Source organism: Cryptomeria japonica, chromosome 3 (assembly GCF_030272615.1).
Source record: "Cryptomeria japonica chromosome 3, Sugi_1.0, whole genome shotgun sequence".
NCBI classification, from domain to species: Eukaryota; Viridiplantae; Streptophyta; class Pinopsida; order Cupressales; family Cupressaceae; genus Cryptomeria; species Cryptomeria japonica.
This window is the reverse complement of record NC_081407.1, coordinates 387,341,762-387,358,565: the sequence shown is the minus strand read 5'-3', so window position 1 is coordinate 387,358,565 and position 16,804 is coordinate 387,341,762. Positions and strand designations below refer to the sequence as shown.

Below are 16,804 nucleotides of genomic sequence, written 5' to 3'. Positions count from 1 at the left end.
CTGTGGGTTGGTAAACGCTATGATTAATTGTGATAATATGGCCATTATGAGGGAACTTGAAACATTTATGTATTGCAAAAGGATCAACTTTCATGGAAGAGAGCCAAGGATGTCCCAACTTCACATGAAATTGATTGAATGTAGGAATAATAGCTTAGGTAACATCTAAACACTTAGTACCAACCTCAACAAGAAGAGTAATAGAACCAAAAGTAGGACACGAGAAACCATCATACACCTTGATCATAACATCATATTTATCATCTGTAACTTGATGCAATTGTTCAGTAAAAGATGTTCTTTAGTAATAACATTTACCATACATACTAGATTAATGAGTACTCCTTGTGAGAGTTTGCCTTTAACCTTCACAATAATGTATAATGGTCCATCAAGTGCAACAATAGTCTCACTGGGATCAAAGGTGATGCATAATTCAGGTTTAGGTTTAGGTTTTTCAATGAGGTTCACAACATTATTAGACCCTACACCAAAGTCATTGGGAAAGAATGCAAGTGACTTGAACTCAACAACATTGGTAGAGTGAGGAGGCAAAGGATTGGTGAAGTTTTGGAAGTTTTGATTAGGAGGTGCTATGGATTTGTTCCTTTGATCATTCACATCAGCTATAGATATAACATTGTTATCAATAAGGTTTTGAATCTTATACCTCAACTTATAGCATTTCTCGGTATCATGATCTGCTTGACGATGGTATTGGCAAAAGGCTTTGTGGGCAATTGAAGATTTAGAGGTAGCTATAGGTTTGATTGGAGGAAGTTGCAACACATTAGTATTAATCGACCTCAACATTATACTGTGCAAAGACTTAGATTGAGGATTTAATTCTTTTCTAAAGTATTTGGATAAAGGAGCCATGCCTAGTGTTGTGGCTGCCACTTCAGTGTTGGTGTTGTTGGAAGAGTTATCATTTTATTTTGATGAAACCTTTGTTGTGTTTGATGAATTTTAGAAACAATTGTTGAGTGATCTAATTCTTATCAACCAGAGCCATTGAAGGAGATGATTCAAATTGGCTCACTTGAAGTTGATAGTTATGAAGCATTGCACACGATTGCGTGAAAGAGGTAAAGAAACTTATCTCTAATATCCTTTTGCAAATTAGTAATAAAGCTTCTTTGAACATCATGATCAGGCACATGATAAGCAATTTGTGAATGCAAATGTTTAAATCCACCAATAAAATCAGTCACTTTTTCATTAACTCTTTGCTTACAATGAATCATATCAATCAAAGTCATTTTAGGACCAATGTCATTTTTGAATTGTTGAACGAAAACATTAGCCAATTGTTGAAAAGAAGTGATAGAATAAGAAGGCAAAGAACAATACTATTGCAAAACTTTATCTCTTAAGGTTTGAGTAAATAATTTTGCCATGAGTCTTTGATTATGAGAGAAATCACTACACAAGGTTTGGAATGCCTTCATATGAGTCAAGGGGTCACCTTTTCCATTGTATAACTCTAATTGATTGATTTCCATATTCTTAGGAGCAACCACACGGACAATCTCATTGGATAGTGTGCTTGCTACATCATAAGTGGGAGCATTGAACTTTAATTGAGTTAAAGAAGCCAAGTGTTTTAACAAGGATGAAACACTTTGAGCTAGGTTATTGATAGTGGCTTCGATGGATGGATTGGAATTGGACATATTGGATTGTGAGGAGTAATGTTACTGTAGATAGTTGGAGGTTGAGAATAAGGAGGGGGAACATTATGATATGTTGGTATATGAGATGGTCGGGAAACAAATGGTAGACTCACAAAAGGAGGTATGTAAGATTATGAATTAATAGGATTGCCCCCATGACTAACATGTGTAGGATTAATATTTTGTGTAGAGGTAGTCATTATAGAAGATGTATATGTAGGCACACTAGGCAAGTTTGTAGTCATAGGAATGGAATGCTCAACTTGACTATTAGGATGAGAATAACCAAGAGCTTCAACACAACTTTTGATAGGCATAATATTGGTATCACCAATATGAGCAAAGCCACGTAACACTTCCACACCTAACTTATCACTTTGAACCATTCTCTTCAACCCTTCAATCAAGGAGATTACCTCACTATTCGGGTGTTCTTGGCCCATCCATTGTTGAAAATTGTCAAATTTCATGTCAAGCTCCTCAATTGAGCACTAGTAACCCTAGTTATTGAGTCATCATCTTCATCATGAGAATTGTGAGGTGAATGGGGTTCCATGATATTAGGTATGTCATGTATTGGATTAGAGTAAGTACCAATAGTCACATGGAATAAGTTATTCAACTGAAGGCTCCATATCCTTGGTATTTTCGGGAAGCCCTAAGTTTATTACTTCTTCTCACTAGAATATTGGATGTAGGACTAAGGGTAACAAAACTCATACACAAAGAAGGAAATATTGAATGCAAAGATTTGGAATCTCATTTTTTTTGATAATGCAAGCTATATGTATGATTAAACAATGCAACATTTTTGTAAAATGATTGATTAACCCATGAGTTAAGCAATGTGAATTATGAATTTGAACACAAGGTGCTTCTAAATCTATGAATGGTATGTAATTAAAATCAGATCTAAGCATATAAATTGAAAATTATGTAACCCATAAATCAATTTTTATAAAATATCTAGGGTTTGGTAAATATAACCTTTAAAATGATGTGATTTAAGTGCATGAATAAAAGGTAAGTTGAATTAAATGTCTAAAAATCAAATACAAGTTCACCAAAATGTAAGGTGTTGAAAATTAGGGCTTGACCACTTAGATTGATAAGGCCACTAATTTCATGGGACCACCTCACATTAAGGAGGGAATTGAATTTGATTGATCCAATCCTAAAAGGGTTGAATGCATATCAAATTAATCCTCTTCCTTGTTTGAGTTGAAATTGAATTTAAATTAGGGTTAAATTGCAATGCTAGATCTAGGACAAACAATGAGAAATTAACATAAAATAATAGTAACAGAATGTTTTAGATATCATGCAAATCTCTAAACCTAGATTTGAGGATGGGAAATAGATCAAAACCCGTGATAGAAACTTCAGGCAGAATTGTCGGGACTAGGGGGAGCAAGTTGCCCTGGTCCTTTGAATATCGAGGGTAGACAAACTTGGTGTTTTCCAAATTAGGATGACACACAAAATCCACTTTCAAAAGATTGTCAAAAATTCCCGAGACCAAGGGGAGCCAATCGTTGTGGTCCTCTGCTTTCTGTGCCTTCAAAAGCTGAGTGTGATTGTCGTCGTGTACTCTATCGGATTCCTTGGTCGTGGCTCTTGAGACAATTTTCTGCACACAGAAAGAGGGAAGTAGATTTGTTGATGGGGGTTTGCCTTAGGTCAAACCCTGATTTAGGAATTAACCTTGAAATTAAAATGATAATTGAAATAGAATTGAAGTGGGATTGAGATGGAATGCTTTCCTTTTGAGGGAAAGGCTAGATCTGATCTGAAAATGCTTGAAATTGAACTTGATACCTTGATGAAGCTTGCCTGAATTCTCACACAAGGGTTTAGAATGTAATGTAGAATGTCTTCATAGAGTGTTGATCATGAATGCTTGAACTTGACTTGACCTCTCCTTGAATGCTTGATGAATACTTGACTGCTTGCTCACTTAGGCTTGAATTGATCTTGTAATTGAGAGCTCACTTATGTTTTTCTTCTACTTTTTCCAAAAGTCTAATTCTAGTTACCAAATGAAGGGGGTAGGCTTCCGTTTATACCAAACCGTGCATTAAGTGTTTGAATTTTCGAATCAGGTTGACACTGAGCCAAATTTCCCGCCCAGAAGAGGTGACTGTTTTGAGGTCCTATTTTGGGTCCTGCATGGGAGGGCTAGGGTGGTCAGGGCACCTTGGTCTTGTCAATTAGGACTCAAAATTGAACAGAGGTTGGATCAAGAGTTGAAAATTCAGATTTCAAGAGGGTGTGGGCAGCATCAAGCAGTCATTGAGCATTAAAAGCTAGAACACTAAGGTGAGGCCTAGGTGAGGACGAAATTGTATAGGGATACAATTCACAACACTACAAAAGTCTGATAGTCAAAGGTTCATACGTTGCCAGATTTTGAAGCAATTGTAGATAGGCACTTGGTAGTTTTGGGGGGTATGCTAAAAGAATTGCCTTCCAATAGAGATCATGATCTTGTTATTCAATTATTAATAGGGAGCTAACCACTCAATATTAGACCTTACAAGTAGTAGCATGTGCAAAAAAGGGGAATCAAAATATTGTATAGGAGATGTGGGAAACAAGTATTATCTATCACAATCAAAGTGTTTGTTCCTCTCCAATGGTGATGTTATGTAAGAAGGATGACACTTGACACATATGTCCAGAGTATAGAGAACTTAACAATTACAACATAAAATACAAATTCCCAGTTTTGGTAATTAATGATTTGCTAGTTGAGTTACATAGATTGTACTAAAATTGATCTTCTCTCTGGGTCTCATCAAGATGGTTATAACAAGCTTTCACATATGTAATATGTCCCTTATCAAATCTTGTAGAAGATTGGAAGTTTGGCCTACAAATTGGGTTACCTTCATTTGCTAAAATACATCTTGTCTTCCATATTTCCTGCTTGAAGAAAGTCTTTGGACAACAGATTTCATCCTAGATAGAGTTACCAAAGCTTCATGAGTAGGATATTATTATTTTGGAGCTTGAAGTGATCCTCTAGACATGCATTAAGAGGCTCTGAATGAGGATGATTACAAAGTATTTGATAGTGTGGAGAAGTCTACCTAGTGAAGATGTGAAATGGCCCACAAATTGGAGTCACCTCCATTTGCAAAAATACATCTAATATTCAATTCTTCTTGGAGAAAACATTGGCATTAAGAGGCCGTGAACAAGGATGATTATAGAGTACTTGATAGTGTCAAAAAGTCTACCTAGTGGAGATGCGAAATGGCCCACAAACTAGAGTCATCTCCATTTGCAAAAATATATCTAACATCCCATTCTTCTTGCTTGAAGAAAACATTGGACAACAAATTTCATCCTAGATACAGTTACTCGAGCTTGACAAGGAGAGTAAAATCATTTTGGATCCTGAAGAGATAATCTACACATGCACTAAGAAACTATGGATGAGGTTGATTACAAAGAATTTGATCAAGTCAAAGAGTAGTGTTAAGGATGACTTTGGTATGGAGCAGACGGACATGCTACACTCTTAGCCTATAGTGTGTATTGGGATATGTGACAACAAATTGTAGCTCACATAACCTTTCATTGCGTCATTTATGAGTCCCTAAGTATAATTATTGTAAGCTAAGTTAGCTTGATTGGGATTAGGGTACTAATATTTCCTAATGATGCCTATATATAGGAGGTAGTGAGTAGTTTTTAAGCATGTTATTGCTATGAGCAAGTATTCTAGTGTTCATCCAATACCTTTCTGAATAAAATTCCTTTTTAATTCTTTATTTCATCGTCAATTCCTGGAGGAAGAGATAGAAAAGAGAAAAATAGATGGGAGTTGCTCATAGGATTCCTCAATTAGTTGTATAAGTCTCAGAAAGGCAATCCACCTATTTGTCCAGCTTGAGAGTATTAATTGTATTTTTGCAACAGTTGGAACTTATAGATCTTCTGTAAGAGTGTCTTTCCTATTAGTATGAATGCCTTAATCTTTTGAGTTGAAATTTTATAAGAAAGCCTCCAAAGCAGAACAGAAGCCATTGAGGAAATTCTCTCTGTGAATAAACAAAGGTGTCAATTGGCCGTAGTGAAGCAATGCAACCACCACCAGATTCCTGCATGCTTCAATGGCGATGCACTGGGATTTTCTCGAAAGGAAAATATCATTAGCCAGGAGATCCTGTACCCCAACCAAAGCTTTCAGCAGGAGTGATCACTTCCAAAGCACAACTGAGTGTCAATTGGCTGAGGCAATTCAATAAAGTAATGCTACACAACTGCCTTCAGTTTACTGCATGCTTTAATGCCAATGCTTTGTGTTTTATTCAAATGGCAAATTTTGTTGGCTAAGAGACCTTAGATCCCAACCAAAGCTTTCAGCAGGAGGGAGTGGCTACCGGAGAGACTTGGATGCAACATAAATATGAGGTGAGGCACGCAACTGAATACAGGTTCTCTCACAGCAAGCATGAATGTGCTCATTGACGTGTCCCATCTCAAGATACACACTGCTTTCCTCTGTTTAAAAGAGAAGCAAAGAAAATTATGCCTTGTAGATCATTTATCTTTAAGCACTTTCTTATGTAGTTCTACTTTTTTTCATCTTTTGTTGTTTTTTTTGTATTAAATATAAGATATAAAACATTACAAATATGTCCATATAAGCCCGCGTATCAAGGCTGTCAAGCCATAAGCCACATTATAGATTCATGTACAAGTGAGCAAAGAGTATTGTCAAAAGATTACAGAGTGATAACACGATGAGTCAAAATATGACATGCATCATATGGTCTACACCCTAAGAGACATATATACTGTAGCATGTATTATGTAGCATCAAAAAGGAATATTGAGGGACAGTTTTTCAACTGTCAATCCATGATGTCCACCCCAAAGGGCCTTCCATCCAAATTGCAGTCTTGGCTTCCTGAAAGATGACGGGAGCAACTGCAAAGGGCTGTTGCTGTGTCGGTCTCCTGTAGTCATAGATTTCCCTCATAGTGGTTCCCATTACGGAGGGGAATGCAGATCGGTCGCTGTTATACTTGGACCATGAATATCCATATGATAACTTTGATATGTATACTCAGATGGAGCCTTTATCAAGGAATCTATCAAACTTCTCTTCTGAGATTTTCATGATAAGTGTTACCTGCGAAGCAACATTATGATAGATGAGTCTCCTGAGAGACTCAGTAAGCACCCTATCCCTACTCTGAAACTTAGCCTCATTGTAACATTTCCAAATATTCCATAGGATCTCACAGGTTACAATAGACCAGAAATAATTAGTGTCTTTTTTCATGCCATTAATAAAACCATGAATAACATCAACATGAGTGATACCATTATGAAAATAGATGCCAAACATGTTCCAGATTTCTCTGGCAAAGAGACAATTGAAAAAAATATGTACAATATTCTCAGGGGTCCTGCAAAGTGAGCATATTAGAGAATTATTGTGCAAATCTTTAATAGGTTATTTCTGCAATATAAAAAGCCATTTAAAGCATTTTTGCTTAGGCAGAATAATGGAATGCCAGTGTAAAGAGAGCAGCTTCTGCCAATCATCCTTAGGGTACTGCACATTCCAAACAGAATTAAGATATACAATAATGTCATCATTAGAAAGTAAGGAATTGTAAATCAGTTTAGCATTAATCTTGGGTAGAGGGGGTCCATTCAACCATGTGTAGGAGAAAGGCCTGTCCTCCCTCACGACACATGGTCTGGATAGGCCCACTCTGTCACAGGCAGACTTAACCATAGAATAAGTCCTCCAATTGGAGGGGGAGATATGAAATCTGTGCTGAAGAATGTCCCATGGAATAAGAGCACCATTGACAATAATATCACTGAGGGTTCTAATTTGTTTGTGAGCCCAGCTTTTGGCTGAACACCCCTGAATGAGAGCCAGGGGTTTATCCTTATGCACAAGATCACCAAATAGATTTCTCACCAGCAATAGTGTCGTCATTATCCCAAAGTTCCCAGACTCGGACTCGGCTCGGACTCGGCAAGGCCGACTCGACTCGTGACTCGGCTATGACTCGGCAACGACTTGGCAATGACTCGGCAAAATTAAAAAAACCTTGAAATTAAGAGATTTTTAACAATTTAAAACTTGTTTCATGCACCCATTATTGAATAAAGCCCAATTATAATGTGTGCTAGCTTGTTATGCCATGAAAGGCATGCTGGTAGAGTATCTACTTGTTTGGGGCTTCTGTTTAGTATTTTCTTTGGCCAAATTGAAATTTTGGGAGCACCAACATGAGACATCATGAACATCTTCACTTGGAAACTGTAAGGAATGCTTGTGTATGGTAGCATTAAATAGTGTGCTTTTTGAACTTAGGTTTTACCTTGGGACTATAGTTGACCTTGGTCTTTCTTGGACCTCTTAGTTTTTAGGCTATATATATGTTGGATGGAAGGGGGAATTGTGAGGCCAGAAGGGTTTGAAATATGCTCCTCAGAGACATGTCCCTTGCCAAAAATAACCTTGTGCCCCATGGGGGGATTTTTTGGGATGTGGGGATAGGTAGGAAATATCCCCAACTCACCCCCTTTTTTCAAAATTTTAAGAAACATCCCTGTTGTGAGGTACTTACACATCGCCCCATTGCAAATGAAGACCCCCACTTTTTGCTTTCTAGCGTTAGCTCTTTTAGTTTTGTTGTTGGTCGTTTTAGTGTCTTAGCCTTTGCATTGAAGGGATTGAGTTTCTCAAAGGTCATCAAATCAGGTGGATCTCCTCAAGGTGGAGTGAAGGAGGTTAGGTCAGTTGAGTGATTAGGGGTTATTTAGATCATTCCTAGGGTTTTTGTGTACTATCTGGTCACGCTTCAAGTTGCTAAATCAAACCTTGGTTGAATGCATAGTGTCCTCCTAGGTCCCATCCCTTACATCAAGGTCAGAGTGAACTCGCCTTAAAAGTTTGGAATGTCATCCTGATCCTGAAATGGCCTGAAATTTGACTAAGTCTGGAAATTTGAAGGATCCTCCAAAAACTAGATTTTGCATTATAACTCATGGAGGTCCGAAACCACTCTCAAACATCCTGACAATATATATGGAATATAACTTAAAGTATAAGTGACATTTCCGTGGTGATAGGATGCATTCCATCTTTTCCTTCTAGGCCAATTCTAGTGCAAGTGATCATTCTCAGTCCAATAAACGTCAAAGAACCGAGTCTTGCTTGAATACGATGTACCGACCGACTCGAAGACAAGAAATTCAAAGGCTAAGCATATAGTACTACATTCAAGGAGTTAATTAAGAATGATGTATACTAATGTGAATTGCAGATTTTCTATTGGCCGCTTTCTTATACTTAAATGTTATATTCCATATATGAATCCTGACGAAGATACTAACTTGTCAAACAAGTCAAAACATTGACCTGTGGTGGCCGAGTTTTGGAGCTTGGACTCGGCGAGTTTTGACCATAACTCGCCGAGTCCGAGTCCCGAGTCAGCAAAACTCGCCGAGCTTGGCTCGACTCGCCAACTCGGCGAACTCGCCTGACTCGCGGCGAGTTTGGGAACTCTGCATTATCCACAATCCCATTGTTAGCAATCAGGTGCCTAGTGTATTCCCAAGCCTTCCATATAGATTTAAAGACGAAGGATCCTGCTGGGGAGACAGGAAACTTGCCAGCAATCAAGTCAACAAAGGGGAGTTGTTTCCAACCCTTGGCTTGTTTAGGTACAGCAAGTCTGATGTTGTTCCTTACAAGGATTTTCCAAGGTTCATCTCCTTCCAAGGCATGAAATATCCATTTGGCTGCCAGGGAAATACCTCGGAGTCTTAAGTCTTTCAGTCCTAATCCTTCCATGCTCTTATCCAAGCAGCACCAGCTCCATTTAACTGAATGCCATTTCTTATTACCTTTACCATCGGACCAGAGGAACCGCCTGATGGCTTTTTGAATATCATTAATCTGATAGTTACAAAACATCCACACAGAGGAATAGTATAAGGTGTAGGATGATAAAATCTTTTGACATACTTGCAGTCTACCCGCCAGTGAGAGATATAGTTTATTCCATTTGTTAAGTTTGTTATCCAATTTTGTCTTGATCCATAGCCACATCTCTCTCAAACAGGGATTAACAGCAAAAGGAATTCCCAAGTATCTGACTTGTTTTGAAGGCCCACCCCATTGAAATTCAAATTTGGACAGCCATTCAGGAGGGGATTCATCCCATCCCAGCAGTATGGATTTGGGAGCCGAGACCTTGGCTCCAGAAGCTTCACAAAAGATCCTTAACTTATATAGCAAAGAATTGAAGTTTTCTTCTTCTAACTGCAAAAAAAATGCGGTGTCATCCGCGAATTGAACATTTACCAAATCCATGTTGTTGGGAAGAGTTATACCCTTCAATTTGGGAGAGTATGAGGCTTCCCTGAGCAGATAGAACATAGCATCAACGACAATTACGAAAGGTGCAGGAGCTAGGGGATAACCCTGTCTGATAGATCTGCTGAGTGAGATAATCTGAGAGAGGGATCCATTTATCTCTATTTGAGCAGATGCATCTCTTAGTAAGATTTCCACCATTCGACAGAAGCCTTTAGGGAGGCCAAAAGCCTCAAGCATCATGAGTAGGAACCCCCATTCCACACGGTCATATGCCTTCTCAAAGTCGATAAGGAACATGTCAACCTTCTGGTTGGTGATTTTAGCCCAATTCATGGCTTCCCAACTAGTAATCAGGTTTTCAAGAATGCATCTTCCTTTGATAAAGCCTATCTGGGTGTTGCTAACCACCTTAGGAAGGATCGCTTCTAATCTAAGAGCCAGCATCTTGGCTAAGATTTTGCAAGAGACGTTAAGGAGAGTGATAGGTCTCCAGTTCTTGATAAGGGATTTGTCACCTTCTTTAGGAATTAGTTTAGTGACCCCCCAATTGATCTCTGTACCTAGAGATCTGGCAGCCATAGCCTCTTGATACACCTGAAGTAAATCCTCTGAAATCCAGTCACTGTTGACCTTGTAGAATTTTGCAAGGAGTCCATCTGGCCCGAGGGCTTTATCATTACCTAGACTCTTAATGGCCCTTTTGATCTCTTCAATGTTGAGAGGCTTGTTGAGAACTTCTGTATTCAGGTTTGAGATCTTCTTGGGAATGAGATTTTTACATTGATTAAGAGCAGGGTTGTTCCGAGAGGGATCCCAATCTGAAGTGAATAGGTTCTCATAGTATCGAAAGGATGTTTTATGGATATCCTCAGTGTCTATAAGTTCCACACCATCATCCCAGATCTTATCCACCCTCTCCTTAAACTCCTTCTGTCTGAGCATGTTGAAGAAAAATTTCGATCCCTTTTCACCAAATTGCATCCAATTGAGCCTAGCCTGGACTTTGGCCCCTTGGGCTTTCTTGTGCTGGAGGTTTTTGAGTTTATCTCGGGTAAGAGAAACTGCCAGGGATAGGTCAGCAATGTGGGGGTTCTACTGAATGAGAGCTTCTTGGGTGAGGAGTTGGTATGTGAGTTCCTTCTCCTCTCTCCTTCCATCCTTGGCAAATTTTGTGCCTAAAGTTTGATGAAGAACTCTCCAACAATCCACATCCTTGTTTTATTTTTTTATTGCAGACTGGTCTTGGAAATTCCATTTGCTGATTTGCCTGACAATGTACAAGGGATCCCAAATATCCGGGTTATCAAGGAGCCTAGTATTGAGCATAAAATTGTTATGCCTTTTGGGTTGGGGGGCCGAATATGAACCAACCGCAATCTAAGCCATGATGGGATGGTGATCGGAGAGGGTGTATGGCATTACCTTAACCACACATCTTGAAGAATCTGAGGTGAAAGAGCAAACATTGGAGTTTGCATAGAACTGATCAAGTCTAGAGTAGATCCTCTTAGTTCCTTGTTGGGCATTGCACCATGTGTACCGGATGTGGTTATGTTCTTTCTTTCTGCCTTCAAGAGGATCAAAGAGGTGGAGTCTAGATTTCATCCTGTCCCAGTAAAGCTTTTCTCCACTCTTCCAATCCATGTTTAAACCACCAGTTCTGTCCTCTGCATTCTCAATCATGTTAAAGTCACCTCCGAAAATCTAGGGAATGCTTGGGAGACTAGTCATCCACTTCCATAATACAATTTTGTCTCTATAATCATTAGGGGCGTAGATAGAACAAATGCCTACTTTACAGTCTTCCATCTCTAAAATCACCCAAGTTGCTCTATTACAAGGGGAGGAGCCACTATCACTGATCTTGGAGGACCATTTCTTGTTAATCATAATAACCCCACCACCTCTACCTTTGTCATGACTGGTGGTGAAATGAATAGCCTCCTTCCAGATGAATCTGAGATTTACATCTAGGAGGAATTTGGAAGCTTTAACTTCTTGCAAAAAGAGTGTCTAGATTCCTATGCTGATTGAGGAACCTCCTAATGATGAGTTTTCTATCAGGGGATTCAAGTCCCCTAATGTTCCAGGAGATGAGTTTTAGATCCATAAATAACTCTTCAAGTAGAGGTATCCTTGGCAGCTTTAAAGTCGCTGAAGCATTTGGGGATGTCCTTTTTGTTGTTCTTCCTCTTTGGGAGAGGAGAGATCTTTTTCTTGCCTATTGGTCTCCCCCTTTTCCTTTTCACTACAATGAAAGGACCTTTGCCATCCGTGCTTTGAATATCATCTTCTTCAGAATCTAACAGTGGGGGGTGGTCCTCAGTGTTGGCAAGGTCACTAGACAGGGATCCCTGCTCCCCATCAGAATCCTCAAACAAAGGGTTGGATCTTACCCGCTCAAATTGATCGGAGATATGTTCCTCGGGAGAAACTGACATCTGATTGCTAAGAATGGGCTAGGCTTTAATCACCTCAATACTAACAACTTCATGGTCACAGATGATGGGATGAGGGTCATGCAAAGGGGTCGGAGTTTCTACAATCCGATTGTCTTTATCATTAGGGGGATCCATCTTATTAAGGGTAGCATTCTTCTGGTTATCAACATAATTATCATTGGCAACATTATTATCAGCTTTAATATCAACATAACTATCAACATTATAATCATTGCTTTCTTTCAATTTACCTACAGAAATAGATTTACTTTCAATATCTTTAATCATAGATTTCACAAAGGAACTTTTACCATTAGGGCCAAAGGACATGGGGGAATGATCGGTCACAGTATCAATCATCATGGGGTGAGGGGGGTTCCTTAGCCTATCTAAAACAAGTTGTTGAGCATTTTTGACCCTCATTCTCCCCGATTTGGGAGGGTGGGTAGGGTCAGCACAATTATCTTTCATCTAGGCCAAAGAAACCTCCAGCGCAGAGTAAGGGGGTGGGTCAGCATTGAAGCTCCTGAGGTCCATATTCACGTCAAAAGAGGGGGGAGGGTCTATCGGCTTGGTCATGGCCTCAACAATCGACTTCTTAAGATCGTTAAGTTTCTCCAAAATAGGGGTTTGCACTTCCATTGGGTCGAAGGAAGCAATCTTATTAGAAGATTTCTCTGCGGCATTTTTGGTAGTGGAATTAGGTTTGCGCTTGCCCAGAACTTGCCCAGAATAGGGCAATTTTTATGCAAATGTCCTTCACGTATGTAGAGGAAGCAGGTGTTCAAGCCTTTGAGGACCTCAATAGAGCAGGTAATAGGGTCATCGTCCATTGATATTTTGATGGAATTGGGGATATCCTTGCCCGGGTCCATTGTGATGAGAACCCGAGCATCAAGGTGTGGAACCAAAGAGGGCGAATGGTCAACCCTAATAATTCTGCCAACCGGTTCAAGAAGTTGTGGGATAAATCTCCATAATAGTGGGGGGATATTCTTGATAATGATCCATCTTGGGCACGAGAGGGCCAGAATCTCGTCGTTAACTGCTTCAGGAGACCATTTGATGGCCGTAAAGGTGCATTTACCAATCAACCAAAATTGCTTATTGATCGCCTGTTCCTGAGATTTTGAGTCTTTAAAAAATATGACATATAAACCCTTCTGGATCATTCAGCAGAAGGAGAAATGTAAACCTAATTTCCAGAGTTACCCGGGGACGCGTCCCCGACCTGAAAACCCCCCTCCCCGTCCCGGGGACGTTTTGGGGACTTGGGGATGGCTAGGGGACATTTCCCCCCGTCCCCAAATTGCCTTGTATTTTGAGGGGACGTCCTCGAAACGGGGGGATGCCTGCCCTAACTCTGGGGGACGTCCGTACGTCCCGGGGATTGCTGGGGATGGCTGGGACGTCCCCAATCCGTCCCGGGGATGGCCAGACGTCCCCCATATCTAAGGCCCTTCAAAAATATTTAAAAAATTAAAAAAGTTGTATTTTCAATTTTTTATTTAATTTTTCTAATATAGGCCCCTTATTAATTCAAACTGTTATTAAAAATTAAAAAAATTAAAAGATAACATTAATTAAATTTTAAATTTATTAATTTAATTCATAATTTTGACAATGAAACTATATGGTAGCAGGGCAGCCTTTGGGCATTTTGACACAGAGATTAGAAAATCGCCAAACTCGGTGAGTCAATAGAAAAATAACAACCAACGCCTTTATTAAAGAAAGTTTTTTTGGCCTTGTGGGGCGCTGCCCCTCGACTCTGCCTTGTATCGCGACAGGGAGCGCGCAAGGGGCACTGCCCCCAAACCCCCGTTGAAAAATATGGGGTGAAATTGCGTCGATAGAAGTAGGGAAAATTTAACCTCTGAGTCTATTGATATGCATATTGACAATGTGAATGAATTGAAATTCTGATTTATGAATGCATAATTGCATATTGTCTATTGAGTATTAACAATGTTGTATGTTCAGAATTTACATTCTAAAATGTTTTCAACTTTTCATAGTATCATACACATGCTATATCCATGTTTTATTGTTTTCATATGAATATAATGTATGTATGCATGCTTTATCCATGTTTTCATATGAACATTTAGAATTTTGAAATTTTCCTATATATTTGAAATTTTTCCTATATTTTATATAGCCGTCCCCTTTGCTGTCCCCCGCTGTCCCCAAATTTGGCAAAACAATTTGCCGTCCCGGAAACACGTCCCGCCGTCCCCTGCCGTCCCCATCCCGGAAACTCGGGGTAACTTTGCTAATTTCTTAATCCATATGTTCTTCAGCCATTCATCCATGAATTTGCGGGCCGGACAATTAGTAATGTCCGTGGCCGCTAGAAAGATAGCAATGTCTTTTAGTCTATTCTTTTCATTGTTAATTGCATCTACCATAATCGTGTTGGGAGTTACAGAGAGGGAAGAACCAGAAGGGATAGGATGCATACCTTCTTTTCCACTGACCCCATCGATACCTATAGAAGACGCAGAAACCCTAATGTCGAACTTGGCTGCTTTGGAAATAGGATGGTTGTCTAAATCAAGCAGGGCCGACTTGAAAGATTTTGTGGGAGTCGAGCCCTCGGCAGAAGGGCCTCCACTTGAGTCGCTTGACATTAATGCTCGAGCGTGTGGAGTCCCGCATGGAGCAAAAAAACCTGCAGACAAGATTGGAGGGTGGCAGGAAAACGAACGGAGAAATTAATGCAGAACATAAAGAGGGAGGGAAGGGATACTTAGCTACGTGGAGGAGGCCTGTCCTCCTCCACGTCAGAAGCCGGGGACCCCTCTCGCACGGTCAAATCCAACGCATGCAGGAAAGTTGCAGAGCTCCCTACCCAAACCTTTTCCTTGTTCTCTTTTGTTGTTTAAAACTTTTTACAGTTTATTGGATATTGCTGTTTGTTACGTAATTTGATTTTATATACATCCATGTAGGTCTGCTTTTCTCTCAGTAATCTCTGTTTATGTAATTACCTTTTAGCAATACTTGTCATTCACCCAATGGCAGCCCCATTGAAGCTTTTGTATTTTTGTTTAGTCATATTACAATCATCATTTATCAAAATCTTCTCTTTTACCTTTAGGATTTCCTCTACTTGATGTGAAAGTTTGTACTTACATAAAACTGGATAGAGATAATGTTTGTTGCTGTTGCTCTTGTTGTTGCAGTACTGTAAGCAGTGTACACCTAGCAAAATTTTAGTTGTTCCTAAAGGCACTAAAGATTTTGAGAAGGCCAAAAGAAGAAAAAACCTCTTTTTGGAGTTCAAAGAACAGTTTACACTTCTACATAAAAGGTTGGAGTTCGAAGAAAAAATGTTTAATCAGTCCTGAACTGAAGGTTGGCAGCTTGTCTCACAATCAAATTAAGTTGTATACTGTCACCACAATGTGGTCCTTGGCAAGTGAAAATCAGATGCATAGGGGCAAAGGAAAGGTTGAGATATTGGACCATTGTGTCCCTGTGATATGATATACACGATTTTTATTTGCATTCCAATTGCATGAAGAAAGCAGGGTTGCCGCTTATGTAATGAATGCTGTATCTTATGTATAGAATGACGTGTACAGGTTATGGATGTGGTAGGAGGTGCGATAAATTTATTGTTGGGAGGAGCAGTCACTATTTCATTAGTTATTCACTTTTGAATAAGACCATGAATCTTCATACCGTCTCATAATTTTTGCAACTTGTTAGCTGAGGGTGCAAGCTTTGGATCAATGGTATAACTCAAGTAGCTTTCTTCCTGATGTTTTACAATGATAAAAGAAATAAGATGGGATTTTAAATAGTAAATCCAGTATAGATGAGCTGGGTTCGATATTTTCTTTGATGTTGGCCAACAAAGATGTTTCCTTTGACATGATAGGAAATTTTGTACAAGAAGTTTTCTTTGAAAAGATGGATCTTTCAGTAGCAGAACGTTATCTGTCCGTCTCTTCTGCTTTATTTTTATACAAAAGAAGTCTGTTTGTTCTGATAAGTTGCAGGTATGAAGTGACCGATCCTTTTCAAGGTAGCAACATGCAGTTAATAACTTGTTTCAGTTTAAAATGTGGTTTCATGACAATAAGTAACAGAATTTATTTCATAGTTTTAAAAAAGTGGAAGAATTTTCCTGGAGCAATGATTTAAGAAAATGCTAATAGTTGTGATGTGGAACTCACAAATTGGACATTTTTAGAGGAAAAGTTCATTGTTGACTTGCTACAAATTAGTGTATTTGACTAGAGTTTTCTTATGGCTGTACAAATTAAATTGCTATAAATTAGTTTGTTTGATTAGAGTTTTCTTACACACAC

General features: G+C 39.2%; 1 protein-coding gene across 3 annotated transcripts in view; it reads left to right on the top strand.

Annotated features, from left to right (window-relative positions):
- LOC131052983 (uncharacterized) overlaps positions 1–16,424 on the top strand; it is an 86,220-nt gene extending 69,796 nt beyond the window's left edge. For all 3 annotated transcript variants that reach the window (XM_057987594.2, XM_057987593.2, XM_057987595.2), the window contains one exon: positions 15,671–16,424. In XM_057987594.2, coding sequence (XP_057843577.2) covers positions 15,671–15,835 — 165 coding nt within the window. In that variant the 3' untranslated portion in view covers positions 15,836–16,424. The remainder of the gene's footprint in view (positions 1–15,670) is intronic.
- Positions 16,425–16,804: the final 380 nt, after the last annotated feature.